Below are 27348 nucleotides of genomic sequence, written 5' to 3'. Positions count from 1 at the left end.
GCTCCGTTTATCTGGGCAATGCAAAGCTTTATCATTCTCAGCGCTCTGTGGGGTAGCGATGGATATGACCGCAATGTATATAGATGGCTGTGCAACAACAATAGTTTACTCAAGGCCTACCAAGCAATGATCGAACCGTCTTGCTTGAGAATACCCTCCTGACCTTTGCCAAGTGGGGCAGACTCGATGACTTGGAGCATCGTCCTGACCGAGTGTTCGACACTGACTGCGCCGTTCTGCCCTACCTGCATGGCAGACAGGTCTGTCGAGACCATGCCGGGATGCACAAGCAGAACGCTGACGCCCTTTCGCTCGAGCTCGAGTGCGACGACGCGGCCCAGCGTGTTCAAGGCAGCCTTTGACGTCGCATAATGACCGACGGGGTACGACTTGGCATCGTACATAGAGGTCACTGTGCCGTTGATCGCTGGCAAACTGCTGATGGAGCCTGCAGCAGTCGACAGATAGACGAGCGCCCGTCGAGCGGACTGGCTTGCTAACAAAAAAGGGACGAATGCTTGCGTCAGGATCAGCGGACCGACGACATTTTGCTCGTAATGCTGAAGATAGACTGACGGAGGCGTCTCGAGCACGTCACCGAGGTAGCTTTGAACGCCAGCATTGAAGATAGCGACGTCGATGGACGCGGTATGCCTCTTGAGCTCATTGGCTGCCTGCTTGACTGACTTTTCATCGGTCATGTCCAGCGAGAGTAGGACGACATTCTCATGCGCCCTCGAGAAGTCGATGAGCTCTGTAGACTTGGCAGCCGTGCGGTAGGAGGCATAGACGGTTGTGTTGGGCCGAAGTGCGAGCTGGCGAATAAAGCCGAAGCCGATACCCCGGTTGGCGCCGATGATCAAGTAGGAAGTCGACATGACCTGGCTCTGCGTGCTCTTCGATCTCTATACGAGCAGCGAGAAGCCTGGGCAGACTGTTTCTGAGCAACACTGAAGACACCGTGGAAGCAAGGATTGCCAGAGAAGTGCATCCACATCGGCTTTATCGGTCTGAACGATCTGATCCTGTTTCCGTCCGAGACGACCGAGACTTTCGCCACTCTCGACATGGCCACCCTCCCCCTAGCGCGGACACACACACATTCTCTTCAACCTGACCATCTGTGTCCAGCAGAAAGGGACCGTCGTGCGCTCTTGCCGTCTTCTCGCTTTGCAATCTATGCGATCTGCTTCCGACAACAGACTACAACGCTCACCAGGGAATCACCGAGCCATCTTGACTGCGGATAATTTCTTGGCCTTTGCCGATCTGAGCAGATGCAACGACTTTCAGGACCGTCTCGACAGATTCATCGACGGTGATTGCACCATTTTGACCCGCTTTGGCGCTCGACACCTCCGTTGCGACTGTACCCGGATGAACAAGCAGGACATTGACGCCCTGCTCTTCGAGATCGAGCGCTACAACCCGAACCATCATGTTGAGTGCCGCATTCGACGCGGCATGGTGGCCGAAAGGATATGATTCGCTGCCGATGAACTGGTTTACCAGCTTGCTGAAACCCGGCAGAGCAGTGATCGAGCTCAGAGCGTTCAGCATACACGTGCAATGCGGTCGACTAATGCAGAGATTTGCTGATGCATCATGACCAAATGGTGCTCGCGTCTGCGCCTATGTCCGAAATCCGGCACCCGTTGTTTGTCCGAAGCTGAATTGAGCTTATCGTGTGTCCGAGCTTAGTGTGCGAAGGGGTAGCGCTGGTGACCACACTGCAGTATCATTGCGAGCTATTGTGCGCAAATTAGTGCGAATCACGTTGAGGATATAAAGCAACACCTCATATTTGTCGATTATCAGAGATGAGTCATATTCGCAAACGCTTTGCATTATTAACACGCAACACTCGTCATAACCGCATAGTGGCAACCACTCAGTATGCGACTGAAGAGACATCGCGCTCCCAGCACCGATGCGCAGCGATAGCATTGACAAAAGCAGTGGCGAAATTGGCGGACTCGCCCACACCCTTGATGGTAGACCAGATTGACGAGTCCTGCTCAGTCAGGTTGGGCGACAAGACAAGTCCGAGCTTCGATTCGAAAGTGTTGACGCTGCCCTCGGTGGGATCATCGATGTCGAGTAAAGCAGTCTTCATCAGCCATGTGCACGCAGTCCCAGCTGCGGCCACTGCCTTGAAATGGCCAAAGGCTTCGCGAGCAAAGTGGGTGACCCGACCAGACTTGAGGCTCTTCACATACTTCTCGTCGCCAGACGGGAAGAAAACTGCGTCGAACATAAGCGAGCGACATGATTCGGGGGTGAAGTTGGTTGATATCACGCCGGCTGCCTTCTCATTGCCCATCTCAACGCCCTTGGGATAAGCAGGACCCTTGCGTGAGCCGATGACCTGTACAATGACACCAGCGCCCATGAGAGCAGTCATCATCGCCTTTGCTTGCAAGCCATCGTAGCCATCGAGGCAGAACATAGCGATCTTGCGGCCCTTCGCTGTAAACGTATTGTTGGAATCAAGCATCGAAATGGGGAGCGAGCCAGTAGTCGTTCTGCCTTTGGCGGCGTTGCCCTTGCTTGCAGGAACCTCGATGCCAAAGCCAGCTGCGACCTCGACAGCTAGATCGTGATCAATCTCGTTGAAGCGGGCGATCATGCGCTCTTGAACGATCCGAACATCGCAACGTCCGAGCTCGTGATGAGCTGTGGCGATCAAGCGAGTCTTTTCACTCGGGCTCAGTGAATTGTAAAAGAGAGCAGCTTGATTATAGGAATTCTCGAACGATCGGGGGCGCTGACGGGCGTGAGCGCCTTTGACCTCAGTAGGAGGATAAGTGAGCGCGTTCGGATTGTGAAGCTTCTTGAGATCATCGACAGTCGTGCTGTCATCCACAAAGTTGCGACCATCTTGCTGACCGACTTTGGGCAGATCGAATCGATTCGGATGGTAGTTGGGCATGGCGCGGATCTGGTTCGCGCCGTGGCCATCGCGAGCTGTCGTGATGAAAGGACAAAGTGATTTGTTGATCGGAATCTGGTTGAAGTTCGGTCCGCCTAGCCTGATCAATTGAGTGTCGTGATACGAGAAGTTACGGAAGGCCAGCATCGGATCGTTGCTGAATCCTATTCCAGGGACGACGTTCGAGGTTCCGAAAGCAACCTGCAAGCGACAGCGCGTTCAGGAAGCAGCATACGAATGAATCGCACTATCTTGCCTTTTCAGTCTCCTCGAAGTAATTCGTTGGCAGTCTATTGAGCGTCATCGTACCGACGTATTTGATCGGCACAAGCTCCTCGGGCCAAAGCTTCGTGCAGTCTAGGATGTCAAAGTCAAAGTCGCGCTCGTTCTCCTCTTGCAAGATCTGAAGACCGAGCTCCCACATGGGCGGCTCTGCACCTTGACTATCGATAGCGGCTGAGCGATAAATAGTGTCAGCTCAGCAAACAATCGAGTGAGACGTCGAGAGACATACTGATGGCTTCTGCCAGGTCTCTGCGCAGATAGTCTGGATCTACACCACCAAGCTTCCATGCTTCGTCCCAGGTAAGGCTGTGGGTACCGAGATGGGGCTTCCAGTGGAACTTGACGAAGCAGCTCTTGCCGGCAGCATTGACGAGAGTGAACGTGTTGACGCCGGCACCTCGCATGTGACGGTACGATCGAGGGATCGTATAGTCTGACAAGATCCACGCGATCATATGCGATGATTCTGGTGTGAGCGAGATATAGTCCCAGAAATTGTCATGGGCTGTTTGGGCCTGTGGAATGTGTGTTCCAGGCTCTGGCTTGCCTGCGTGGATTAGGTCGACAAATTTGACACCATCGTTGATGAAGAAAATCGGAATATTATTTCCGACGATGTCCTGTTACTGATCAGTCCTCTGTAGGAATCCGGTAAAACATCGACTCACCCAATTGCCCTGATCGGTGTAGAATCGCGTTGAGAAGCCTCTGACCTCTCTCGCGGTCTCTGCTGCACCGGCTGATCCCAGGACGGTCGAAAAGCGGACAAACATGGGCGTCTCTTTGCCGACTTCGGTCAAGACTTTTGCACAAGTGACATCCTCCATGCTCGTGTGCAGCTTGAAGAAGCCGTGCAGTCCCGTGCCCCGGGCATGGATGACTCTCTCCGGAATACGCTCGTGGTCAAAGTTGGAGATGCGCTCTCTTGCAACGTTGTCGGCGATCGTGACGGGGCCACGAAAGCCTGCTTTCATGGACGTGTCGATGTTGTCCGCAGGCGCATTGTTGAAGACCGTGCCGTGCACTGTACCGTCACGAGGTGCTCGCCATGTACTTTGCTCCAGCTGATCGGTCTTAGCATTACCCCGGGGCGGCGGTCCGTGCGAGATCAGTCCATCTTGTCCCGCGAATGACATCCTTGCGTATAAGGACTTTGGAGCAGATGAGGGCAATCGAATGACCTGCTTCTTGTCTTCTCAGTGAAGCTGCTGCTGGCACTCTCGACAGCGATTGGAATTCCCTAGGATCAGAGTTCGCATGTATATACTGCCATCGATGTCCGAGCACCGTCATATTCGATGACGATGGAGTTGCGCGGAGAATTTTTGGGATCTTCCTCTGACGGCGATCGGGACATGGATGGGTCTAGGCAGGAAGGATATAGTGTTCAGGCTCTCGGCATGTGCTTGCCGACGCCTGCTGAGCTTCAGTCGGTGACCGGTGACCGTTGCTACGGGAACAGACTTCCACGTCAGTGGTGATTGATAAGCCATCTGATCTACAACGTGCACAAGCTCGAGGAGTCAACGTCCAGATGAAGATGGGCCAGTCTGAGCCGCGAATAGACAGTGCAATGACTAGAAGTAGACTTGTACATAGTCACTAGCGCCAAATGCGATGCCACAGTTGGGACACTTGCGCTGCCGCGTCTCGATCCTCGTCTCGATGCATTCCTCTGTGACGAGCGGTCAGCTCGTCCATGGACAGAGGAGACTGTATGTACTGCAGAAGAGATGGTAGCACCTCGTAATGGCATGTGACTTGAGTCGTTGCTGACAGGAGCACTTCATAAGTTTCTAAAACCATGACGCGGTTAGATGTGAACAAGGTGTTGAAGCATTACGACTGACGGTCAGGTACTTGTTCGACTCGCGCAGCTTGTGCGTGTCTGCAGTATCACCCTTTGATGAGGCTTGCTGAGCAATCTCGAGGTCCTTTGTTTTCCTGTCGAGGCGTTCTTCCGCTTGCTGTCGTCGAGCTGCCTCTACTTCATATTGACGAGTTCGCTCTTTCAATTGCGCCATGAGCTGCACGAAATCGTTCAGCATGTCTGAACAGGGCCGGCGCAATACGTACATCAGCCACGCGCTTGTCAAAAGTGTCTTTGCGCCGTATCAGCTCGGCATTGAGCTTATTGTGCTCGATCAGTTTGGCTTCGTACTGCCTCACCTTGCGTTCAGCCATCGTGATCTCATCCTCTGCGTCACTTAGACGCGTCGAAAGAGCAGCTTGAGAATCCGCAAGCTCTTTCAGGCTGATGGCTTGCTTGTCTTTTAGTCGTGTGACGAAGTCTCTGTCCTGCGCAACGGCTTCCTTCTCTCGCATCGCCGCAAAGTATCGATTATCCGCTTTCGCTTTCTGTGATAGGGCGAGTGTCAGCACGGATACATGGTCAGGCAGCTCGGGCACTCACATCCGCTGCAGCTTTCCCCAATCGGTCCTCGTAGTTGACCATATCGAGCACCTTACTCCGATTTTGCTCGTCGAGTGCTTGCCAGGCGGCCGATAAACGCTCAATCTCGCTGACGAGCATGCTCGAGGCTGTTTGCTGAGATTTGAGCTGTATCTCGAGCTTTGCAATCTCCCTTTGCTTGTCTTCGAGACGCTGGGCCAAGGTCGCACCGTCTGGCGCATCGGCGTACAAGTCCTCGAGCTCCTTGATGCGCTTCCGCAGATTCAGTAGTTCTTCTGACGTCCTTGCTTCTGGGTACGATGTATTTGTTGCATCAGGCATTGAGTCACCCTGCATTGAAGCGACAGTTGCTTTTGCTTCTGCGAGCTCCTTCTGAGCCACTTCCAACGTGTCGAGAAGATCGACTTCGTTGGCCGCACGCTCGACGGCAGGCAGATCAGAGTTATCTGCAGCTATTTGCATCCTGAGTCGCGCGACGAGGGATCCATAGGCAAGTATGCGGTCATGTCGACTGTTGGCGAGAATGCGGATGTGATCTACTTGTCGCATCTTCTCTGCTTCCTTGGTCCTTAATTCGTGCAATTCTGCCTTGATGTCCTCTCGGTCGCGTCTGACCCGGGCAAGATTACGATCAGATTCGATAAGACGTTCTTTGTACGTCTGGGTATGCTTGCTCGCTTCTTGCAGCACTTCTGCTTTCCATGATTCCTGAGATTCGCGTATCTTGCTCGACATGATCTGAGTCAGTTCAGAATCTTCTTTGATCTTTTCTTTGGCCTTGCGAAGCGAGCGCAGCTCTGCTTCGATGTCCTGGAAAGCGGGCGACTCTCGTATCGCTGTGTCCGGTAGGTGCTTGAACTGGCAAGCCAATCAGCATCAGCTTGTGAGCGCTGATGCCGAGGAGAGGGCTCACCTTGCGATTCAGATCGTCCACTTCTTCCTTGAGCCTAATGCGCTCTTTGCGCATGGCATCGAGCTCGGCGGCACGCATGGCAGCTATACGATTGGCTTCGTCTCGTTCGGTGATGAGCTGTACATGGTCCGCAAACGGTGCTGGCGAACTTCGGTTGCCATTGGTGCCGTTCGCGCGGGCATGGGTCGGCGAGCCTGTGGGTGATCCGTTGGACTGATGGGACGAGCTTGCAGCCGTTGGAGGTGCAGCAACCGCATCGTCGGTCGAGGCAAAGACGCTGGCAACCGTGCGGGATTTGGCTCGGTCCAGCTGAGTCTCGGCGTTCTGTAGCGAGGCCTGCGTTGTCTCGAGCGAGTTGCGAAGTTGGGCGAATTCTTCGCGTAAGATAGCAAGCTTGGCATTCGCGTGCTGGGCCTGGGGACAACAGTAGTGATAGTAAGCGACTCTGATGACGCTCCGCGAATGCTGTCTTACCTGGCTGGCGAGCAAGAGAGAGCGCTCTTGCAGTTGGGCGACGCGGTCGTCGAGCTTGGCGTCAGACTGGGAGGGTGCAGTGGTGAGGAGGTGGAGCATGAGGACTTTCGTCTGACTGAGCTTGGCCTGCAGGTCCTGCTCTCTCCGCTTCTCTGCCCTTTCCTCAAGTTCTGCGAGGATGAGAGCGCTATCATTGGACGAGGTGTCGTAGATCAATGGGTCGCGTGCTGGACGCGATCCGAGCTTGCTGGACGATGGCATGCCTACCCCTGAGCTCTGTAGCGTACTCGCTATCTCGCTCAAGAGGGCATCCCATGCGGAATGGGTATGGGTCGAGTCTGACTGTGCCTCGAGCAGGCGTTGTCGAGTGAGAAGTAGTTCGTCGAGATGACGCAGTGCGAGGCGCTTGTAGTGCAGCAGGGCTCTATGCAGTGCTTCCTTTTGGAAGGCCTGTCAGTGTCGAGCGGCATGGACAGGCGAGAAAGATCAATCAGAGAGTCAAAAGAGTCGCAAGGGAGTTTGAGCGTCAGCCTCTGTCGGGCTACAGCAGCGTCAGACTGTGCGTACCTCGAGATCACCGCCGGACCCGACATCCTCAGGGGCGTGGGAGTCACTTCTACTGCGCTCGAGGAGACCAGCTTGGTAGCTATTTGACGCTGACAGGGCAGGTCGCTTGTTAGGCGATCCCTGGCCTATCGAGGCATTGGCGCCCTCGAGAAGTGGCCTCTTACGAGGCACTTCCATCTGAGCCCTCAAGCTGGGCGTGTTGTGTCAGACGAGCAAGCGAATGGCCAGCGGGAGCTCGCTGTGACAGTGGTGAGGCCAGGTCATTTCAACTTTGAAAACAAGCGCGTTCCCCATTCAGCTCAATATGGGGTGATGTGAGCACGGCTGGCTCCTGGTCAGCCTGAGCTATGTATATGTATGAGACCAATCTGATATGCATCTTCGTCTTCACCGGCATCATGAGAGACCTACTTTGGTCGCTATACGCACTCTAAGAGCGTACCTCAGGGCGGCAAGTCAAGACGGGCCGCGCGCCTCACGAACAGATTGTAGAGGCTCTGTGCTTCTGGACAGCGTACGGACTGATCAGTCTGCTACTACAACTCGTCGCGGTCTCACAGAGACCTCCGCTCTGCCGCGTGCGAGTGATTGCGCGGTGGCAAGGCGGGGCGCACATTGGAAAAGGTTTGCAAGGCACGAAGCTGTGCACACAGAGGCCTTGCGAGCCTGTCTCTGTGCTGCGAGACGGAAGGCGCCATCCACAGGAGCGGACGAATGCGAATCGAATTTGAGCACTTGGTTCGCAGACTCTGTTGGATCTTATCGAACGACATGACGCAATGAGCGTGAATATGAGCATCTAGCGCAGTTCAGGGGCAACAGGTGTTGGGTCTGAGGCGAGCATGGTGTCCTTGGGGGGACGATCCTGATCAGTAAAGTATTTGGGGCAGCCAAAGCTCAATGAGACAGGAGAGGAGAGGAGCTCGAGGTCAGCAGGGACAGACGAAGTGGCGCGCGACTCGACTCGCCTTTGGACAAGTCATCAGCCTGCCGCCCAGACAGATGGAGGAGGTGAAGCCCAAGGGCATCTTGAAGAACGCTCGCTCGTTCAGCCGTCCTGTCCCGGGACTGAGCAACCAGGATGGCGAGGATCAGGAGAGCCGCATGCAAGATCTCGTCTCGCCCGCTGATTCTACCCCGCCAGCGTTGTCACCCTCTGCGCCCTCGTCCAGCCGTCCTGCGCCTGTCTCTGGGGATCGCTCGCAGTGAGTCATCGTCTCATGATCAAGCAGACCGGCGCTGACGGTGCTCCGAGTAGTCTGACATGGGATGAAGCCAATCTCAACTTGAACGAGCTCAGCAAGGAGGCGACCATGAAGATCACCGAGCCAAAGACGCCGTATGTGCGCTACAATCCAGAGACGGACGAAGTCATGGATCTCGACAGTCAGTCGCCTCATCACTGACGCGGGCTCCCTTGCTGAGCCTCGACAGCACAGAGATTCCCGGCTTCGAGTTGGGCAGACCGGACCCAGACGCGGCTGCCCTCTCTTCGCCACCCTCATCGGCAGACACATCCGCCAATGAGCCCAGCTACTTCCCACCGACCAGCCCTTCCCGTTCTGCCGCGCTCCCCGTGCCGACCACGCCTTCGACTTCATCTCAATTCGCCCAGCATGGACTCGGCCTCGATGCCCGCCTAGCCAGTCAACTGAGGGATCCGCACCCTGCCTCACCTGCACTCTCATATCAGTCTCATGTAGCCACAGACGGATCCAGGCGGTCGTCGTTCTCAAACGAGAGCGCTTACGTAGCCAGCACGCCCGTCAGTGCGCGACCCAACCCACTCGAACGACAAGGGTCCCAGCGTGAGTCCAGTCGGCGAACGAGCGAGGCAGGATCGGAGAAGAAAGTCCAGGTCGTCGTGGGAGAGTCAGTCACCTCTCCCGGGCTAGATCTGCCCCAGGGCAGAGCTCGTTCTGCTTCCTTCAGAACGGGCGAGTCGGGCGCCATGCAAGGCGTGGGAGACGATAGCGCGGTCGGCGACGAAGAGCTCACGGAAGAAGAGGCAGAGAAACAAGCCAAGTTTGCAAGCAAGCGTGACTCGCACTATCGCAATGAGGCTCTTGCCATGCAGCGTGCAAAAGCTCTCCTCAGAGAAGTGCGTGCCCTCTGCTGAGCATCACTAACTGTATGTGCTGATAGACCAGCAAACAGGACGATGACGATGCTGGTGCAGACGAAGAACTCGTCAACGGAGCGAGCAGCATGGATCTCGATCACAAGCTGACCAACGGCGTCTAGCCCACCTCTTCCGCTGACCATCATGCCTCATATCGAGATTGTAAGCATTCGTGGTGTAGAGAATCTTTGTATGCAAAATGCGAACGAGTCATTACAACGTCACCGTCAGACTAAGATTTGCGAGGCGTGCTGGGTCTGCTCGAAGATTCTTCCTGGGCTTCGGCAGCATAAGCCACGCCGTTTGCGAGATCCTCCATCTTCTGATCTTTGGATTCCATCGCTTCTCTGATCATGCTGATCGTGTTCTCCAGAGACCGCCTTCGTGTGCTGGGCGAGGTCATGGTGGTGCCCAGACTGCCAGAGCGAGAGTGTCCACGCTTGAAGCTGTCTCGCTTCTTGACGCCCGTGCTGCTTCCTTCGGTGTCCATCGAGGGTGAGCCGGGCACTCGACCGGCAGAGTCAGACATGACGGGACTCGAGGGCGTTGTGGAGTGATCCTCGAGTGACATGCCACTTGGGCTGGGCGGGATGGAGGCAGCAGGCGTGCTCATCGGCGAAGCAAAGTCTTCATCTGTAGCCTCGTACAGATCGGGTGGCAGGCGTTCGTTCTCGATATCAGACTTGCGAGCATCGTCAAAGCCAGTGATGGCGTCCTTGATGCCTTCTGCCCCGTTGGCCAGTGTGCCGTATGGAAGATCAGAAGTGCCAGAGATGGATTTGAGCTCAGAAACGGCTTCTGATTCTTCTCGCAAGACGGAGAAGACTCTCGACATCTTGCCGACGGCGAGAATCTTGTTCTTGATAATCTTGCGCCGTTCCGCGTTCTCTTCAGGTGTCGCGCCTTCCATCTCTGCATCCTCCTCATCGAGCACCTCTTCCTCCTCTTCTTCCTCGTCGAGCTCCTCTTTGCTGCAGATGCCTAGCAGAGCGATGAGCATATCCGTAACTGCTCGTGCTCATCAGCAAAGTCGCTGGGACAAGGAGATCGACATACTCTTCTCGCCGACAAAGGGCAATGACCACGTAAAGACGTCCATGAAATTGGGCAGCCAGTATGGATGTGGCGTGCAGTTGAATTGTCTGATGTTCATCACGTTATTCTCGTACTTGAGCACGGCAGCCTTGTTGTTGTAGACGTCCAGATAATTGGGCGCGGAGAAGATTGTCATGACCGAAGGAAAGCCCGTCGTCTTTGTCTTGCGATACATTCGATATCTGTAGAGCCTCGTCTTCTGGATCAGCTGAGCTCCCAGATGGGGCGATGGCACTGACCCAGCATCCTGTGCCTCGTGGGCTCTGATGATAGATAGTAGACCGTTGCGCTCGAGGAATGCGCATGCCGCGTGGTAGCTGCCTCGGAATGTCAGGACTCACTCTTTTGAGATATGAGGAAGATCACCTGAAGAAGAAAGAGCAGCCTCTGACATGATTGTGCACGAAGCCCTCCTCATTCTTTTCGATGCCGAATTCTTCGAGAGGATCCGCCCAGAGTATGTCGCACATGAGACCATTTGTAGGTGGCTCCCTGAAGCGATTGATCTGCACGAACGTCTAGGTGAGCTTACCATGCGAGTCGAGAAGAGGAGACGTACGTGACGGAGATCGTCGAGCGTGTTGAGCTCTGGGGAGAGACCGCCGTGGATACAGAGGAACTGCTTGTTCATGACGGCAGCAAGTGGTAGAGAACAGAAGGACTCCATGCAGGCATCGTAGACCACTTCGGAATATTTGTGCTTGCCTGCGCTCAAAGTTTAGACTTGGACTGACTCGGAAGCAGAGACCTACACTCTAAGCGAAAGGTAAAGTAGTCTGTCAAATGCCGGCACTCGTGATTGCCTCTCAGTACTGCTCAGCTTGTCAGCTCGAGTCGCGCGGAGGAGCAAGCGTACTCACAGAACAGCGTCGTCGGATAATGGATCTTGAGCGCCCAGAGATACAGGACACACTGCCAGACTGTTAGCGATCGCTGGTACATACGGCCCGATTGCTCACTTCGATGGAGAAGTAGCCTCGGTCGACGTAATCGCCTAGGAAGAGATACCGCGTGTCGGCTGGATTTCCGCCGACTTCGAAGAGCTTCATGAGGTCAAACTAGGTGCGAGATAGAGCATCAGCAGACGAGAGACTGCAGACGAAGGCAACGTACGTATTGACCGTGTATATCGCCGCAGACTGTTCGCAAAGGCTAAGTGTGCATGAAGGAGCTCATCGCGGCTGACCTACCTGTGATGGGCGCGTCGACTTCGAGCAGATTGGGTTCTGTCTTGAGCACTTCTGTCGCTTTACTCAGGATGAAGAGCTGTAGTTTCGTCAGATGCATGAGTGCATGCGAGGAGGTAGTGCAGGTGCAGACTGACCGCTTGCTCCTCCGTCAATCTGCCTTCGCGGTAAAAGTGGTTCTTGAGAAAGGCAATGTCCGGCATGGACTTGTCAGAGGAAGTGTAGAACTGCTCGTCTGTCGGTACATGGAAGGCCGGCGCGACGACCTCCTTGATGACTCGTTCTGTGGTAGAGACAGCGGTGCCATCCTCCTGAACATGTTGGGTGAAATCGATGGCAGGCACGGGTGGCTTATTTCTGATCTGTGAGATCGCGGCTTGCTGCCTCTGCTTCTTCGTCGCCTGGTCCATGACGTATGTCGTCGGGCACAAGGGCGGCTGTGAGAGGTGTGAGGATCAAGAATGAGCAGTGCCGGCTGCCCGGATGGATTGGATTAGACTGGCCGAGCCTTGATGTGTCAGACTAGTAGTCAACAGACCAGCCTTATTCGAGCTCTGGGGATTGCCCTCACGAAGCGAGTGCAGCCTCTGACGAGGCGTCAGTGGAGCGGGTACGCCACAGGAACGGTCGAGCTCGAATGGGATCCTGTCTCGATTGCAAGAGCGAGACGAGTCGCTATCGCGCGATCGCTGCAGAGATCCTCTGTCCGATCGCTCACAAGGCCGATCGGAGCGATGGAAAGACCTCTCTGCGGGGTTTTAGCAACGCCTGTCCTCGTCGCCCGGCCAGTCGCGCGCACTTTGCAGACACGCGTCTCGAGCTCGAGGAACCACGTCATCGCGGCAAGGGCTCAGTAGGCCTCCTGCTCTGCGACCATGTCAAGGCTGGCACGGGATGTAGGCAGCCCGCTGGACGCTGGTCTGTCATGCGCTGAGGCCAGGCATGCCGCAGGACAAGGCGCTCAACGCGAAACATGCAGAGATCTTGCGTGCCCTCGTCAAACGGCCCGACAACAAGATCTGCTCAGACTGCAAGCGCAACGGTAAGCACTGCCGTTGGTCGGCTATCGGGTCAGCTGACCGCATGTCTGCCTGTCTGCCTTTCCCGTGGCTTCTGCTCTCCGCCCTACTTCTGATCCACTTACTTGTCTCGCCTGACTGGCACGCAACCCTTTGTCGTTGCGATCATCAGACGCAAGGTGGGCATCCACCAATCTCGGCGTTTTCTTCTGCATACGTTGCTCGGGCATCCATCGCGGCATGGGCGTCCACATCTCGCGAGGTCTGCTCATGTCTGAGACTCGCGTGCAAAATCACTCACGTCTCTCCTCCGGGGCAACAGTCAAGTCGGTAGATCTAGACACATGGACTCCAGAACAGATACAGGCGAGTACAGGTCACCTCTCAATCAGGCTCGTTGGAGCTGACCCCATTCGTGTTCATGGCAGAACGTTCAAAGATGGGGCAATAAGCGCGCCAACAGGTACTGGGAGGCCCACCTCAGAGCGGGTCATCAGCCGCCTGAACAGTCAGTCCCTGCTATTCTTGACTGATCTGTTACTTTGCTAAACATGACCTGGTCGACAGTAAGATGGAGTCGTTTATTCGATCAAAATACGAATCTAAGCGATGGGCAATGGAAGGGCCTGTGCCTGAGCCAGAGACCCTGGATGATGGTAGCAGTCCTGCCCAAGCAGCCGTCAGTCAGGCCTCCCACTCGGCCAATGCGCTTTGCTGATGCGCTGCTTGTCTACCAGCCACAGAGCCTGCCATCGACACGGACAGCCGGCTCCTCGCAGCCTGCGCGAACAACTGCGCCAGCCGCCCGAGCCAACATAACGCCCTTTTTCGATCTCATGGACGAAGCACCCGCCCCGCCCGTGCAGCCAAGTCAGCCTGCGCCTGTTCGAGCGACCGCGTTGTCAAGTGCAACGGCACCTCAGACAACCCCCGCTGCCACCGCGCCTGCTCCTCAGCCTGCCCAGCCTGTCCGGAAGGATAAAGCTGACATCTTGTCGCTCTTCGGTAGCGCGCCGAGCAAGCCCGCATCAGCACAGAATGCCCATGCTGATGCCTTCCAGAATATGTCAATCTCTAGCAAGGCAGTAGCACCTCCTTCGAGCGGACTGGACGATCTTTGGGGACCTTCAGTCTCTGCTACATTCAATCACCCAACTCATACTGCGTCATCCCATTCGAGCGGATTCGGTGACTTTAGCTCCACCGGGTTCGGTGCCCCTGCGCCCAAACCCGCTGCCGCGCCGCCGAAGGATCTCTTTGGAGCTTCAGATGTATGGGGCTCAACGCAGGAAGCAACACCTACGAGCCCGCCTGCTGCCCGAGCATCGCTTGAACAGCGCGCCCCGGCTAATGACGTCTGGGCCAACTCGACGCCGACAAAGACGAGTCAGCAGACGCCGGCGTCGCTATTTGACAATGCATGGGCATGAGCAGGACATAGAGAAGTGCTCATTAGGATCCCGCTTTTATTAATGCATGACGACAGACGTTTCAAGCCATTGCAACTGCCGGAGCATGAAGCAGAGTCTCATCATCGGCCAGCTGACCCTTCTGTTGCTCTCAATCAGTTTCTCTCTTCATCGACAGGTATATTCGCTACTTCTTCCCTCGTCAGCAGGCAGGGATGAGTGCTGCGATCCTACTGAGCGCTCTTGCGCTTGCGACCGTCAGCTCAGCTACGCCCAGGACATTCGTTCACCACACTCGCTCAGTTGAATCTGCGCCCAGATGCTCGCTAGATCGCAGCAAGGCGCCCGGCGACCTGACAACCTGCGGCAACTCGACGCTGTTCGACGTCTGGCGTCCGAAGGCTCGCTTCATTGCACCCAACAGCTGGATGAATGACCCTCAAGGCGCATGGCAGCGAGAGGATGGCTCGTTCCGTGGGTCGCGTCTCTTGCCACCGGGGCGTTGCTGACCATCTGTCTGACAGACATCGGCTACCAATGTCATGTCGGTCATATCAATTGGGGCAACATCTCAATGTGTGCAGCCGTCTCTGACGATCTCACCACATGGCGAGATATCAATGGGTGGCGCGATCCTGCTACGCTCGGTCCAAAGGAAGTCTACGACATTCGCGGCGTATTCGACGGCTCTATCATCAAGAGCGGCATCAACGGCTTCCCAACACAGATCTACACCTCCACCTTTCCTCATGGCACGATCGGTGCGACGGCCATGCCTGCCGAAGAGGAAGGCGCCGAGACGGTCTCGCTCGCTTGGACTGAAGATGAAGGCAAGAGCTGGAAGCGACTGCCACTTGGTGATCGAGGCAATCCTGTCATCTGGCAATGGCCAATGAAAAATCTCACCGGCTTCCGCGATCCTTTTGCGTTCAGATCGCCCGTCATGAGCAAATTGCTTGCGAGCAGCGACAGTAAGGCTCAGGGCGACCTCTTCCTGACCATGTCGAGCGGTCTGCGCAAGGAAGCCTATCCCACCACTTCGGGCATCAGACTCTTCCTCTACCGACAGACCACGAACGACAGCCTGCTTGACTGGACCTATCTCGGTCCTTTGATGTCTGAGCCCGCCAATGCTACCCGCGGCGAATGGTCAGGCTCGATCGGTATCAACGAGGAAACGACGAGCGTCATCCGGCTCGACGAACAAGGCCGTTCCGACGATGATGGCACTGACAAGAACGCCATCGACTTCATCCTCTTTGGCACTGAGCATGGTCGCAATGGATCCCGACACGCTTCCTGGCCGCTCTGGTCTGCGGTGTCCTACAGTGCAACAAAGGAAGGCTCCGTGACGAGCAAGACCGAGTTCGGAGGCATTCTCGATTGGGGCATGGCATATGCATTCGCAGTCTTTCCTGCAAAGGGCAAAAAGGGAGAGAAGCGCTCGGTCACTGTGGGCTGGACACAAGACGACCAGGATGACGCGCAGTCGTTGGTCAATCAGAGAGGTTATCACGGGGCCTTTACGTTGTTCCGTGATCTGTTTGTCAAAAAGATCGTTGACGTCGACTCGGAATTTGTCGGGCTGCAAGATAAAGGTAATTGGAAGGTCCAGAAAGAGGCCAATGGTACAGTCTCGATCCTTACTCTCGGTCAGAAGATCGTGCCAGAGACTCTCGACGCCTACAAGAAGAGAGCCAAAGCATCAGCTTTCAAAGGCATGAAGCTGGATGTTCATGGCGGCGCCAAGCCTCATTACAAGCCTTTCCCAACTCAGCCAGAGGGTCAACACTATGTCATCAAGACCAGAATCGATTTCGAAGCCCACAAGCATGGTAAGAATGAGCACATTCCTCGTGCTGGGTTCCGCGTACTCGCAAGTGAGAAGGAATACACCGACGTCATCTATGACTTTGCAAGCGAGACGCTCTCCGTCGAGCGCAATCACAGCTCGCTCATCGCCAGCTATGGCAACACGACCGAGTATGGCAAGCTCAGACTTTGGCCGGTCAATGGCAAGCGCGAGAAACTCGACTTGACGATTGTCGTTGATGGAAGCGTCATCGAAGTTTATGCTAACGATGTCACTGTCATCACCGCTCGCGCTTACCCGTGGCTCAAGGCTTCCAAGGCAGCAGGCTGGCTGTTGCTGCCTTCCGAGAAGTCCGCCAATAAGCACGCTTCAGTCAAATTCGGCAAGGTCGAGTTGTGGGACCTTGGCGCCTTCAATGCTTTCCCAGACCGACCAGAGAACACAAGCATGCCGCTCGTCTGGGATGGCGCATACAATAGTCTAATCGGTCTCTGGGCTGGCAATTAGTGATCAAGTCTATGCATTCAGTGCTCGCATAGAGCATATTCTTGCTGAAATACACCGTCCACCAGGCTCGTGAATGCTGCTCGCTCGGTCATCAGATTAGCGCGGTGTTGTTGCGCTTCTTCGAGGTCCATCAGACCATAATCTCCCGTTGCGTTGGGCGCCCAGCTGCGTGCGCGTGAGCTACAGCTTCAACAAACGAACGTAGAGGACTCACTCGTGCCGCATGGGAGGGACGTCGCTGGTGCTCAATATACGATTTGTCGGATCGACCAGAAAGAGAGCCAGAATTTTGCGATGACCAGGTAGTGATGGGTCGGCGAGTCCGAAAGGCTCAACACGATGTTGCATGCCATTCACAAAAGATAGGGCGCGACCTTGGGGTGTGTGTACGGAGCCGAGATGTTGCGATGCTGACGCTGAATTGCTTGCGCCGTATAGATGTGTGAGGTGACTGTGCTGATCCTGCTCGTATGCCTCGTCCTCGGCAAGGCCGGCGACGCTCTGTCTGAACGATAGGCGCGAGGTCGATATATTTTCTTCGTCGTAGTAGTACAGGCCAGTTGCGACGATGCGCTCAGTGAGAGTGCCTTCTACGTGCCAGCTTGAACCATCGTATGCAGGCTTATCGGGCGTCAGATGCACATTGGCAAGCTTGACAATGAGCTGAAACTCGCCGTCACGGAGCTTAACAGGCCAATCTTCCCATCGTGTCTCGATTTCCTTTGGTGCAGAGAAGGGCTTGACGGGTGGGCGTTTGAAGATGAGCGCTCGCTGCCAGTCTCGAATGTCCTCGTAGTATGTATCTATATCATCCTCTTCATAGTTGTATTCCTGTGGCGGCTGACCCGCTTTGCTTGTGTCCCATAGATCCCGATGACGGCCTGAGTACTTGAAAGCCTCGACCTGGCCGTATCTGCGCGACTCTTGTATCGCGCTCTCGAACAAGGGCCACATGCGTGAGATGATGCGCTCGAGCATTGGGTATGCATCTGCATATAAGATGGGATGCAGATTGGGGATGTAGGACCGCAGCTTGCTGGCACAGTCGTCTCTGACGAGTATATCGACAGGCAGCCACTGGTAATCGGACGAGACTGGCACTTTCGAACGATCGAAGAAGCGTACCTGCGTGCGACGATCGCTAAACGCTGGCCACGCTGACTCGACTTGGTCTGCAGCGGGCGATGTGCCTTTTGTCGTGCGACCCTGACCGGCGTGATCGAGACTGGCCTGGGGGGAGACGAACGAGTTGCGCGTGAGCTGAGGTCCTATGTGGTCGATGATGCGCTGTGCAACGCTTTCACGCTCGCTCGTGATCTTTTGAGCAGTCTCAGATAGGCCAGAGGGCGCTGGCCACTTGCTGGGTGTCTCGCCAGCTTGATCTGAGCCAGCGTATCGCCTCGTCCTCCCTCGCACGTAGCAATAGAGCGAAGGATGAACGAGATCAAGCACGATGTCGTTTGAGCCCGGATGATAGTCTTTGGGTTCGGTGGTCTCGATACGCTCGGCCAGGTTGCGTAACTCTTGCGCATCCGCTTCGTCGATAAGCTTGTCGCTGACCATGACGGCAGGCACGGAAGAATGCATGATACCTGTGAGCTTGTCTTGCGAGTCTGAAAAGTATCGAAGCTCGGCCAAGGCATAATCGAACATATCATCCTCGATGCCTTGGGCCGCGCTCTCTTCGCGCCAGCGGTCTACAATAGCAGTATCGCCGAGCTTGGTCTGCCAGTCGGGCTTCTCGAGGACACTCTGTTCGAAGCGCATGATGGAAAGTTCGTCGAGCCTGCGCAGGACGCCCATGAAGTCGTTTGGGCCGTGCAGACCGGCTTTGGGATGGTGGACCTGATTGGTCGTGATGGTGTTTGCAAAGACGCGAGCTGCAGCAAAGAGACTGGGACTTGCGGCAAGAGTAGCTTGCCATGCTGCTGGCCAGTCTAGAGACTCTTTGGGAGCTGGATAGCCGTCGGGTGAGTCTTTGGGCCAGATGATGTCGTTCAAGACAGCTTGGGGTTTCGTGAAAGGATCCGCATCTCTGTTGGTGATCTCGACGAGTGCCCTGTCGATCTCACGGAGATGTGGGTCAAAGTAACGCCGTTCACCGAGGATGACGCCAATGTCAAAGTCGACGAGGCCAACGAGGAGGTACATGATCAAATCGTCCTTGTACTGCATCGCAGACAGGATGAGCTCGATAGCTCGCCATATCAAGTCGGTCATGACGAAAGGCTGGCTTGCAACTTCATCAAGACGTGCCTTTGCGGCTGCGTAGACGAGCTCCAAGTCTGCCATGGCTCCCGCCAGGGATGTCAAAAGCGCGATGTCAATCCAAGTCGCGTCCAGATGGAGCGCGCAGTACAGAGCGACAGCGCGCGCGAGTCACTTTACACCCCGATTACAATGTACATCCGTCTAGACAGTAACATCAGGCAAAGAGTTGTTCCGATGCAAAAGACATGCGCGAAGGGGGTGGTACGACGATGCGCACGAGTCTGCGCGATGCAGTGTGGCTTGCCTTTGTCATCCTCCTGTACTCTGGCAAGTTCTCATAGGTCGGCTCTTTCTGATCCCAGGAGTAGTTGGGTGAGCTGCTCGGATCATCAGCCTCAGTGCTAGCGAGAATTCGCTCGCTCACGGTTCACCGGGTACTAGTCCGAGGGCGTTTGATTCGAGATAGGTAGCCAGCTGGCACGACATGGTCACTTGTGAAGGCTTACTCTGTCGTCGCTCGAGATCCGGACGGTGTGCACAGTGTGGGGGCACACGATCGGGTTGTTCCATATCACTGAAGCTCCAGACCCCATGAGCGTATCGGCGCGCAGGCGGTGTGCGACGGGGGATGCAGACGATGCTATGCAGCCGCCTGAGCAGCCTCTGGAGCGCCTTGCCCATCTGCGCTTCTAGCTCCGAGGGGTCATCGTCCAACTCAGGCCGCTGTCAGACGCTGCAGACTCGTGGGATAGGGCGACGATTGCGAGGCAGTCTCGGGACCGAACCGGGACACGAGCAAAGAGGCCCGAGCGACTGTTTCGACTGGAGGTGCATACACTCTACAGTCTGCGGGCTAACAACGACTGCTCAGCAGCAAGGCTTGTTGTGGTAAGCGAGATCTTCGCTGTGGCAGATCCCTCCACCCGGGCCGGGCGCGGTGCAGCATGATTGGCGGCCTGCGCACTTGGGAGGCGACAGGTCGGTACAGGCGAAGATGTGGCCAAAGCCAGTACATTCGGTGTATGTTCTACCACTCAAGCCTGAGCGAGCATCGAGCTCTCTGCAAGCGTGAGCGTGAGCAGGCGCACAAGAGAGCATCGGGAGCGGATAGAACTCGCGTTGGGATGGCGAGAGCGGTCGCGAACAGTGTCATGATGATTGGCTGGACAAACAGCACCATGTCTGCTCGGACTAATGCGTGTCACGGTACAGGCTTGCTCCTAAGGCTTGGCGAATGACCGCTGACGATGAGCGGATCGTAGTGGAAAAGCTCGGCTCTCCGGGTTTGCAAACGGCTGAATGAGCAGGTCATCAGGGCACATACAGCGCCCAGCAAGCCAACAAGCCCGGAACATGTGAGAAGGATGTGCGGAAGGCTTGGCATTGGCAACCAGAGACGCTGACCCGTCGCGACGGGGGCCCGCGGCGACGACGAGGGCAGCAAACGCGCAGAGAAAAAGCAAGTCAAGCCAGTCAGGTGATCGCAGCTTGCAGCCTTCCCTACGCTCTCACACGGCCAGGATCAGCAGCCTGGAGGGTGCATGCAGCTTGGCCTCCATCTTGGCTTGATACAGATCAGACGAGCTTCCATTGGCCAAGCCACAACAGCAGATTTACAGTCGCTCTTTCGACGGCGGTTTGTCCAGCAGCAGCATCAGCTCACTTTGCGTCCCGACGGCAGCAGACAGGCTCACAGAATGTCCGGAATAGTAGAAGAAGTGAAGAAAGCCGTCGGCTTGCAGGACAAGCCTGAAGAAGGCGCGGCTCCTGGGACAGGCACTCACAAGGATGAACTCACGGGCGAGATGGTGAGCAAGTCAGAGCTGAAGCGTCGTCAGAAGATACGTGCCGTTGCCGAAGCCAAAGCGGCAAAGCAAGCTGCTGCTCCAGCCCAGCCTACGGCCAAAGCAAGCTCGAGCGCCCATGCCGACGAGGAGGTCGACGACACGGCAAGTCATCTCATTGTCCTGCTTTCTGCCAAGCTCAGCCATTTGGCGCCATGCAGGAATATCTCAAGGTGAGGACCAAGAAGATTCTTGCGCTCAGGGCGATCAAGGACGAAGACCGAACGCCGGCCACGCCGAACCCATACCCTCATAAATTTCATGTCTCCATGTCGACGCCCAGCTTTATCGAAAAGTATGGACCCAAGATCGAGAAGCCAGGCGACAGAGACGAGTCGACCATCATCTCGGTCGCAGGCCGCTTGCACAACGTCCGCTCTGCGGGCGCCAAGCTGCGTTTCTACGATCTCTGGAGTGAAGGCGTCAGACTTCAGGTCATGGCGACCCAACAGTATGTCATTCCTCCTATCTGTCCACAGTCATACTGACAACAAGCGGCGCAGAGATTCTGAAGATAGCGAGAACTTCGAGGCCATCCATGAGCTCTTCCATCGAGGCGATATTGTCGGCGTGACTGGCTTCCCCATGCGAACAAAGAAGAACGAATTCTCAATCTGCGTCAAGAGTATGCAGCTCCTCACGCCCATGCTGCACCAGCTTCCTCGCGCAGAACAGGCAGTCGAAGGTCAGCCTGGCGTCACAAAGCATGGCTTCAAAGATCTCGAACGACGCTACCGCAAACGACATCTCGATCTCATCATGAACAGCCACGTCCGCAATGTCTTTGTCACCCGAAGCAAGATCATCAACTACGTTCGAACGTTCCTCGATCGACTAGGCTTCCTGGAGGTCGAGACGCCCATGATGAACATGATCGCAGGCGGCGCGACTGCAAAGCCCTTTGTCACCCATCACAACGCGCTCGATCTGGATCTCTTCTTGCGAATAGCGCCAGAGCTCTACCTCAAAGAACTCGTCGTGGGGGGACTGGACCGGGTGTACGAAATTGGCCGCGTGTTCAGGAACGAAGGCATCGATCAGACCCACAACCCAGAATTCTCGATCTGCGAGTTCTACATGGCCTACGCTGACATGTACGATCTCATGGATCTCACGGAATCGCTCTTCTCCGGCATGGTCAAGCACATCACCGGCGGATACAAGATCGAATACCAGCCAGAAGGCAAGACGGGCAAGACGCTCGAGCTCGATTTCTCACCTCCCTGGAAGAGGTTCAACATGATTGAAGAGCTCGAGAACAAGCTCGGCGTCACATTCCCGCCTGCAGATACGCTACATACTGAACAATCTCGCAAGTGGCTAGAAGAGCTGGCGGCGAAGCACAAGATCGACTGCAGTGCGCCACGCACTTCTGCCCGATTGATCGACAAGCTCGTAGGCGAACTGATCGAAGTCCAGTGTATCTCGCCTACCTTTATCGTCGGTCACCCCCAGCTCATGTCGCCGCTTGCCAAGCGACACCGCTCAATTCCCGGCTTGTGCGAGCGCTTCGAGGTCTTTGTGGCCACAAAGGAGATCTGCAATGCCTACACCGAGCTCAACGATCCCTTTGACCAGCGCGACCGTTTCGAAGAACAATCGAGACAGAAGGCCGTTAGTTCCTCCTCCCATTCGTTTGCTCGTGTATGCTCATCAATGTCATCTCAGGCCGGCGATGATGAAGCTCAGGGTATCGATGAGACGTTTGTTGACGCGCTCGAGCACGGTCTGCCGCCGACGGGGGGCTGGGGCATGGGTATTGACCGGTCCGTGCATTTCCAAAAACATCGCGACAGGCAAAGCTGATGACCACATGCCGTAAACAGAATGACGATGATGCTGACCAACAGCAACACGATTCGCGAAGTGCTGCTCTTCCCTGCCATGAAGCCAGAGGTCGCGAGCACTCAGCCGGCCGTCATGCCCTCTTAGCTCGCGAGACAGCCAAGTGCATGCGAGCGTGTGAAAAAAAGTGGCGCGCGTCGAGAATGCTGCCCGGCTTTGTCCGAAGACCGAGTGCCGCTCGTGACTTTTGCATTCGTGTGAGCTAGCCGAACGAGCGCAGAACAAAGGTGAGAGCTCTTGCACGTTGCGCGCGACGCCATCACTGACGGACCGCTGCTCTTCTGTCTCGCCTGCCTTCATTTGCCCCGTTGGTGTGCAATCCACTTTCGGACTGTTCCTGATCCTCGCTACGTCGTGCGACCTACCCGTGCATGCAACCTTTGGCTCTGCACTGCTGCATTGTCAAACCAGTAGCATCAGCATCTAGAAGACAAAGTCAGCAAGCATGTCGAGATCACACACGCCCCGCTCTGGCACACCTCGGTACGGTCACGAGGAAGGCTCTGGGAATGTGCAGTACTCTGGACAGTCAGTCTGCTTCATCGCCTTGCAGCTTGAGTCATGCGCTGATGCTATAGCCCCCATTTTTTCTCTTGATCCTACGCTCGCGCGAAATGACATCATCCGCTTGCCTTGTGCTCGCTCGACTCAATTGCCTTGTCTGGTCTCACGAGCCCAGTGGATCGGATGCATCGTACGGCCTCCTCGGCAAGGACCTCCAGATGTTCTCGGAAGCTGGCTTTGACGAGTCGATCAATTTCAAGCGGAACGCGCCCGTAGCTCAACTTTACGAGGATGCCATCCGCTATGAGGGCGCCGTCATCTCCGACTCGGGCGCGCTGATCAACTACAGCGGCAAGAAGACCGGCAGAAGCCCAAAGGACAAGCGTATCGTCCAGGAAGAGACCTCCAAGGATGATATTGTGCGTCCTCGCGCTGTCCAGAAGCTCTGCGAGCCTCTGACACGCGGTTTCTCCGCAGTGGTGGGGCACGGTCAACATCCCCATGGACGAGCACACTTTTGAGATCAACAGAGAGCGTGCTATTGACTACCTCAACACCCGTGATCGTGTCTACGTCTTTGATGGATTTGCGGGCTGGGACCCCAAGTATCGCATCAAGGTCCGCGTCATCTGCTCACTTGCCTATCACGCACTCTTCATGCACAACAGTAAGTCTGGCAAACCATCCAAGAGACTCGTCTGACACGAGAGCAGTGTTGATTCGACCGACGATCAAAGAGCTCGAGGAATTCGGCACGCCCGACTTTACCATCTACAACGCAGGTCAATTTCCTGCCAATCGATTCACCGCTGGCATGACGTCGACGACCTCTGTTGAGATCAACTTCAAGCGCAAGGAGATGGTCATCCTCGGCACCGAATACGCTGGCGAGATGAAGAAGGGCGTCTTCTCCGTCATGGTTGGTGCTTTCATCCTATCACGCAAACCAACTTGCTCATCCTCGAGCAGCACTACCTGCAACCGATCAAGTTCGGCACGCTTTCTCTCCACTCTTCCGCCAACGAGGGTCCAAAGGGCGATGTCTCGCTCTTCTTCGGTCTCTCCGGTACGGGAAAGACAACGCTCTCAGCCGATCCTGCTCGCAATTTGATCGGAGATGACGAGCACGTCTGGTCCGACTCGGGCGTCTTCAACATCGAAGGTGGTTGCTACGCCAAGTGCATCGGCTTGAGCAAAGAGCGCGAGCCGGATATCTACAACGCCATCAAGTTTGGCTCTGTCCTCGAGAACGTCGAATACGATCCCATCACGCGCAAGCCAGACTACGACGACGTCTCGATCACCGAGAACACACGTTGCGCCTATCCGCTCGAGTACATCAACAACGCCAAGTTCCCGGCGCTGGCGAACACGCAACCGTCGAATATCATCTACCTCTGCTGCGACGCATACGGTGTCCTGCCGCCAGTTTCCAAGCTCACCGCCGAACAGGCTCAGTACTGGTTCATCTTGGGATACACCTCCAAGACGCCAGGTACAGAAGACGGCGTTGTAGAGCCATCGCCCACTTTCTCGACTTGCTTCGGCCAACCGTTCATCGTCTTGCCGCCAAACTACTACGCCACTATGCTCGCAAAGCGGATGAACCAGGTCAAGGCAGACTGCTGGTTGCTCAACACTGGCTGGACCGGTGGCAAGTTCGGCACGGGCAAGCGTTGCCCGCTCAAGTACACTCGTGCCATCGTCGATGCCATCCACGATGGATCGCTTGCAAAGGCCGAATTCCAAAATTTCCCTACCTTCAATCTGGCCGTACGTGCTAGCTGTCTGGAAGCTGATCGCGAATTGATGATAAGCGCTCCGCAGATTCCAAAATCGTTGCCCAATGTGCCAGAATCGATCCTCAACCCGCAAAAGGCATGGTCGGACGAGTCTGCGCGAGCGCAGATGACCGACAAGCTTGCCGCCATGTTCTCAAAGGGTCAGTCACAGCGAATGCGTACTGCATCCTACCCTACTGACCACCGCTCGTGACATAGCTTTCGAAAAGTACGCCAACGATGTGAGCGAAGACGTCAAGGCGTCTGGCCCGCGACCCTCGGAGCCCACAAAAGCGACAGCTCAGTAGATCAAGAGCGTTTGTTTGTGTCCATTGCACAGCTAGTCTCTGCACATTGAGCGGCGGCCAAGTGTTTTCACAGTGTGCTTTACAACAATACATCTTACTGAGCGTTCTCAGTCGTCCTCGTCGACGATGCTGATGCCTGTCTCTGGCGCAATAGCAGGGGGAGCTTCCTCAACGGCAGCTTCTTCCGTCTGCTCTGGTGCGTCTGGCAGACTTGGCCCTCCGTCATCTGATTCGTCGTCGCGCGCTGATCTGAATGCAAAGCCAGCGCCATCTGAGGCGACGATCTTGCGCTTCTTGAACGGCACATCGTCCGCTGCTTTGCTCCCGTTGGTGCTGTCAGCAGCCTGTGTGCTTGCTGGCTTTGCTGCACGCTGTTTCTTCTTTTGCCTCTTTGCGCGGTTCTTGGCCAGCTTGGCTTCCTCTAAGGCCTGCCGCTCTGCATGCCTTTGTTCTGCCTCTTGCACTACCTTGTCCTGTCCACCTTACATCAGATGACAGTCAGCTGTTCAGCAAGGGCACGACGCACTCGCTTATCCTCCTCTTCCATGATCTTGAGTCGCTCATATTCTCGCCGCCTGGACTGCTTGTACACGTGGAACTCGCCGCTGCCTGCGCCTGCACTCGAGCCCTGAACGTTCTTGATCGTCTCCTGAGGTGGCCTGAGGACTTTGAGGCCCCCGTTGGCTGGCCTCTCTGGGATGACGACCGGCTTGGCTGGGTTGGCGAGCAATCTGTCCAGTTGAGCTCGCTGCAGGTCGACCGCTGTCCTACTCTTCGCCGGCGCTTTCGAGGCTGGCACGGGCGAGGCTGACATGGTCACTCTGCCGGCTTGGTGCTTGGATCGCTGTCGCCTTGGTGTCTTGCCACGTGGCCACGGCAGGGGAGCCAGGACGCGTCGCCGTCTCCTCTCGGGTCATCGTCGTCATGTTTGACCGTCTTGGCGATAACCCTTTTCATCCTGTTCTCACTTCATCCAAAGACAGCGATCGGGAGAATCATGATCCGCTGGGCATCGCTTCTCGCTGCTGCTGCGCTGCTCGCTTCAGCCGTAGCCTTACCGCATGATCACTCATCGGCCGATTTGGTCGCAGGCTCGCTCGCCCATGACTCCGTTGCTACGACGTTGGAAGTGATCGACCGCAAGTCTGTCGCATCAGAGATGGAGCTCACCGAGCGCGCTGTCTTTGGGGACCACTACGCGGCCGAATTCAATGGCATCGAGTCATTGAGCGGCCTAATCCTGTTCACCTTGAAGTTCGGCATCCGCATCGACTTGACAACAGAGGCCATCGAGATCAGTCAGCTCGATGCAGCAGTCAGCGTTACTGGCTCGACCACGCAAAGTCGGGTTCACGTGACATATCAAGTTTGCCACGGCTTACTTACTCTGCCTGGTAGATGTTCACAAGGGTCCGCCCGATGTCCGTCGCAACGAAGTAGAGTCCTGCTGGACATGTCAGTCCTACCTTCACCGCATTCATGGTTGATCATCTGACTGCTTGTGCCACTGTCAGTCTCAAGTGGTGGCTGCGCGCCTTCGATTTGTGTCTACTACCGACGTGGATCCCCGACGATCGACTACTTCCATGCCCGCTCATTCGAATGCGTACGTCCTTCAGCTCAGCGGTTTCGATGCTTCTGCGAGCTGAAAGGCGTGCTCGATGGTACAGGCTGGAACCTCTATCGTCCTGAACAGGTCAGTCGTCCTTCCCATCCTTTTGGTATTTACATCAACTAGGGAGCAGATTGAAGCTCAACGACGACTTCTTGGATGAGCCGCCCTTTCCGCCCAACGATCATGCTTAGTAGCTTCATGAAGCTATTCAGCTCTTAGATGCAGTCTTGTCGCGCGCGCCATGCTCGGGCTGGTGAACAACTTGGCTTACTGAGCTCTTATTAGTTCGATCGCTGCCTTGCCCGTTGCGCCCGCATTTCGACGCTGGCACGGGCGAGGCTGACACGGTCACTCTGCCGGCTCAGTGCTGGGATCGCTGTCGCCTTGGTGTCTTGCCACGTAGCCACGGCAGGCGAGCCAGGACGCGTCGCCGTCATCTCCTCTTCGCCCCACGTTGTCATCGTCCCATTCCATCGCCTGCGTCAGCTTTCTGTCCGTCCCTCA

General features: G+C 55.8%; 13 protein-coding genes across 13 annotated transcripts; 6 read left to right on the top strand and 7 right to left on the bottom strand.

The window, feature by feature from the left end:
• Positions 1-116: 116 nt before the first annotated feature.
• Positions 117-1560, bottom strand: L969DRAFT_94792 (uncharacterized protein; the record flags this gene model as incomplete). Its single annotated transcript, XM_014712819.1, has 2 exons — positions 117-894; positions 1217-1560. The coding sequence occupies 2 exons, from the start codon at positions 1558-1560 to the stop codon at positions 117-119; spliced, it is 1122 nt and encodes a 373-aa protein (XP_014568305.1).
• A 246-nt stretch (positions 1561-1806) lies between these two features.
• Positions 1807-4664, bottom strand: L969DRAFT_24170 (uncharacterized protein). The gene is made up of 4 exons (XM_014712303.1): positions 3886-4664; positions 3447-3837; positions 3189-3388; positions 1807-3133 (listed from the first exon to the last, which is right to left on the bottom strand). The coding sequence occupies exons 1-4, from the start codon at positions 4351-4353 to the stop codon at positions 1892-1894; spliced, it is 2301 nt and encodes a 766-aa protein (XP_014567789.1). The 5' UTR covers positions 4354-4664; the 3' UTR covers positions 1807-1891.
• Positions 4665-4794: 130 nt separating this feature from the next.
• Positions 4795-7846, bottom strand: L969DRAFT_75161 (uncharacterized protein). The gene is made up of 7 exons (XM_014712818.1): positions 7585-7846; positions 7018-7467; positions 6544-6957; positions 5631-6488; positions 5068-5575; positions 4941-5013; positions 4795-4892 (listed from the first exon to the last, which is right to left on the bottom strand). The coding sequence occupies exons 1-5, from the start codon at positions 7759-7761 to the stop codon at positions 5207-5209; spliced, it is 2268 nt and encodes a 755-aa protein (XP_014568304.1). The 5' UTR covers positions 7762-7846; the 3' UTR covers positions 4795-4892; positions 4941-5013; positions 5068-5206.
• A 674-nt stretch (positions 7847-8520) lies between these two features.
• On the top strand, positions 8521-9774 carry L969DRAFT_62669 (uncharacterized protein). The gene is made up of 3 exons (XM_014712817.1): positions 8521-8789; positions 8843-8970; positions 9024-9774. The coding sequence occupies exons 1-3, from the start codon at positions 8587-8589 to the stop codon at positions 9701-9703; spliced, it is 1011 nt and encodes a 336-aa protein (XP_014568303.1). The 5' UTR covers positions 8521-8586; the 3' UTR covers positions 9704-9774.
• On the bottom strand, positions 9762-12782 carry L969DRAFT_87746 (uncharacterized protein). The gene is made up of 11 exons (XM_014712816.1): positions 12126-12782; positions 11992-12067; positions 11915-11940; positions 11761-11859; positions 11662-11713; positions 11554-11613; positions 11361-11506; positions 11168-11307; positions 11041-11118; positions 10763-10983; positions 9762-10714 (listed from the first exon to the last, which is right to left on the bottom strand). The coding sequence occupies exons 1-11, from the start codon at positions 12396-12398 to the stop codon at positions 9939-9941; spliced, it is 1947 nt and encodes a 648-aa protein (XP_014568302.1). The 5' UTR covers positions 12399-12782; the 3' UTR covers positions 9762-9938.
• L969DRAFT_94787 (uncharacterized protein) lies at positions 12501-14437 on the top strand (the record flags this gene model as incomplete). Its single annotated transcript, XM_014712815.1, has 8 exons — positions 12501-12743; positions 12846-12884; positions 12940-13030; positions 13180-13269; positions 13330-13373; positions 13436-13515; positions 13575-13686; positions 13745-14437. 8 exons carry the CDS (start codon positions 12501-12503, stop codon positions 14435-14437), a joined length of 1392 nt encoding a protein of 463 aa, XP_014568301.1.
• A 194-nt stretch (positions 14438-14631) lies between these two features.
• L969DRAFT_49529 (glycoside hydrolase family 32 protein) lies at positions 14632-16736 on the top strand (the record flags this gene model as incomplete). The annotated part of the gene is made up of 2 exons (XM_014712814.1): positions 14632-14890; positions 14941-16736. The coding sequence occupies 2 exons, from the start codon at positions 14632-14634 to the stop codon at positions 16734-16736; spliced, it is 2055 nt and encodes a 684-aa protein (XP_014568300.1).
• A 17-nt stretch (positions 16737-16753) lies between these two features.
• L969DRAFT_94785 (uncharacterized protein) lies at positions 16754-19028 on the bottom strand (the record flags this gene model as incomplete). The annotated part of the gene is made up of 2 exons (XM_014712813.1): positions 16754-16901; positions 16951-19028. The coding sequence occupies 2 exons, from the start codon at positions 19026-19028 to the stop codon at positions 16754-16756; spliced, it is 2226 nt and encodes a 741-aa protein (XP_014568299.1).
• A 133-nt stretch (positions 19029-19161) lies between these two features.
• On the bottom strand, positions 19162-19433 carry L969DRAFT_48971 (uncharacterized protein; the record flags this gene model as incomplete). The annotated part of the gene is made up of 2 exons (XM_014712812.1): positions 19162-19324; positions 19372-19433. 2 exons carry the CDS (start codon positions 19431-19433, stop codon positions 19162-19164), a joined length of 225 nt encoding a protein of 74 aa, XP_014568298.1.
• Positions 19434-20391: 958 nt separating this feature from the next.
• L969DRAFT_464818 (uncharacterized protein) lies at positions 20392-22865 on the top strand. The gene is made up of 5 exons (XM_014712811.1): positions 20392-20896; positions 20953-21242; positions 21295-22405; positions 22460-22557; positions 22618-22865. Exons 1-5 carry the CDS (start codon positions 20489-20491, stop codon positions 22721-22723), a joined length of 2013 nt encoding a protein of 670 aa, XP_014568297.1. The 5' UTR covers positions 20392-20488; the 3' UTR covers positions 22724-22865.
• A 216-nt stretch (positions 22866-23081) lies between these two features.
• Positions 23082-25229, top strand: L969DRAFT_94782 (uncharacterized protein; the record flags this gene model as incomplete). The annotated part of the gene is made up of 7 exons (XM_014712810.1): positions 23082-23164; positions 23316-23559; positions 23618-23807; positions 23854-24059; positions 24110-24913; positions 24968-25082; positions 25141-25229. The coding sequence occupies 7 exons, from the start codon at positions 23082-23084 to the stop codon at positions 25227-25229; spliced, it is 1731 nt and encodes a 576-aa protein (XP_014568296.1).
• Positions 25230-25236: 7 nt separating this feature from the next.
• L969DRAFT_87740 (uncharacterized protein) lies at positions 25237-26099 on the bottom strand. Its single transcript, XM_014712809.1, has 2 exons — positions 25756-26099; positions 25237-25702 (listed from the first exon to the last, which is right to left on the bottom strand). Exons 1-2 carry the CDS (start codon positions 26041-26043, stop codon positions 25337-25339), a joined length of 654 nt encoding a protein of 217 aa, XP_014568295.1. The 5' UTR covers positions 26044-26099; the 3' UTR covers positions 25237-25336.
• A 127-nt stretch (positions 26100-26226) lies between these two features.
• L969DRAFT_17644 (uncharacterized protein) lies at positions 26227-27035 on the top strand (the record flags this gene model as incomplete). Its single annotated transcript, XM_014712290.1, has 5 exons — positions 26227-26572; positions 26628-26684; positions 26744-26835; positions 26900-26925; positions 26975-27035. The coding sequence occupies 5 exons, from the start codon at positions 26227-26229 to the stop codon at positions 27033-27035; spliced, it is 582 nt and encodes a 193-aa protein (XP_014567776.1).
• Between the last annotated feature and the right edge of the window lie 313 nt (positions 27036-27348).

The sequence above is a fragment of the Mixia osmundae genome, assembly GCF_000708205.1.
Source record: "Mixia osmundae IAM 14324 unplaced genomic scaffold scaffold_5, whole genome shotgun sequence".
NCBI classification, from domain to species: domain Eukaryota; kingdom Fungi; phylum Basidiomycota; class Mixiomycetes; order Mixiales; family Mixiaceae; genus Mixia; species Mixia osmundae.
The sequence above is the reverse complement of the archived record's forward strand: the minus strand, read 5'-3'. Positions and strand labels throughout refer to the sequence as shown.

Bases quoted from the DNA above. Each gene is read 5' to 3' on its own strand.
- L969DRAFT_87740 (XM_014712809.1), bottom strand. From the start codon at position 26,043: ATGTCAGCCTCGCCCGTGCCAGCCTCGAAAGCGCCGGCGAAGAGTAGG. The intron at 25,703-25,755 runs GTGCGTCGTGCC...TAAGGTGGACAG, and splicing joins TGGAAGAGGAGGATAAGCGA to GACAAGGTAGTGCAAGAGGC.
- L969DRAFT_24170 (XM_014712303.1), bottom strand. From the start codon at position 4,353: ATGTCATTCGCGGGACAAGATGGACTGATCTCGCACGGACCGCCGCCC. The intron at 3,838-3,885 runs GTGAGTCGATGT...GATCAGTAACAG, and splicing joins ACACCGATCAGGGCAATTGG to GACATCGTCGGAAATAATAT. The intron at 3,134-3,188 runs GCAAGATAGTGC...TGTCGCTTGCAG, and splicing joins ACTTCGAGGAGACTGAAAAG to GTTGCTTTCGGAACCTCGAA.
- L969DRAFT_75161 (XM_014712818.1), bottom strand. From the start codon at position 7,761: ATGGAAGTGCCTCGTAAGAGGCCACTTCTCGAGGGCGCCAATGCCTCG. The intron at 6,958-7,017 runs GTAAGACAGCAT...TGTTGTCCCCAG, and splicing joins CTCTCTTGCTCGCCAGCCAG to GCCCAGCACGCGAATGCCAA. The intron at 5,576-5,630 runs GTGAGTGCCCGA...GCCCTATCACAG, and splicing joins TGGGGAAAGCTGCAGCGGAT to AAAGCGAAAGCGGATAATCG.
- L969DRAFT_464818 (XM_014712811.1), top strand. From the start codon at position 20,489: ATGCAGCTTGGCCTCCATCTTGGCTTGATACAGATCAGACGAGCTTCC. The intron at 21,243-21,294 runs GTATGTCATTCC...CAAGCGGCGCAG, and splicing joins CAGGTCATGGCGACCCAACA to AGATTCTGAAGATAGCGAGA. The intron at 22,558-22,617 runs GTCCGTGCATTT...TGCCGTAAACAG, and splicing joins TGGGGCATGGGTATTGACCG to AATGACGATGATGCTGACCA.
- L969DRAFT_87746 (XM_014712816.1), bottom strand. From the start codon at position 12,398: ATGGACCAGGCGACGAAGAAGCAGAGGCAGCAAGCCGCGATCTCACAG. The intron at 12,068-12,125 runs GTCAGTCTGCAC...ACGAAACTACAG, and splicing joins GATTGACGGAGGAGCAAGCG to CTCTTCATCCTGAGTAAAGC. The intron at 11,308-11,360 runs GTACGTCTCCTC...ACGTTCGTGCAG, and splicing joins CGCTCGACGATCTCCGTCAC to ATCAATCGCTTCAGGGAGCC.
- L969DRAFT_62669 (XM_014712817.1), top strand. From the start codon at position 8,587: ATGGAGGAGGTGAAGCCCAAGGGCATCTTGAAGAACGCTCGCTCGTTC. The intron at 8,790-8,842 runs GTGAGTCATCGT...TGCTCCGAGTAG, and splicing joins GTCTCTGGGGATCGCTCGCA to TCTGACATGGGATGAAGCCA. The intron at 8,971-9,023 runs GTCAGTCGCCTC...TCGACAGCACAG, and splicing joins CGAAGTCATGGATCTCGACA to AGATTCCCGGCTTCGAGTTG.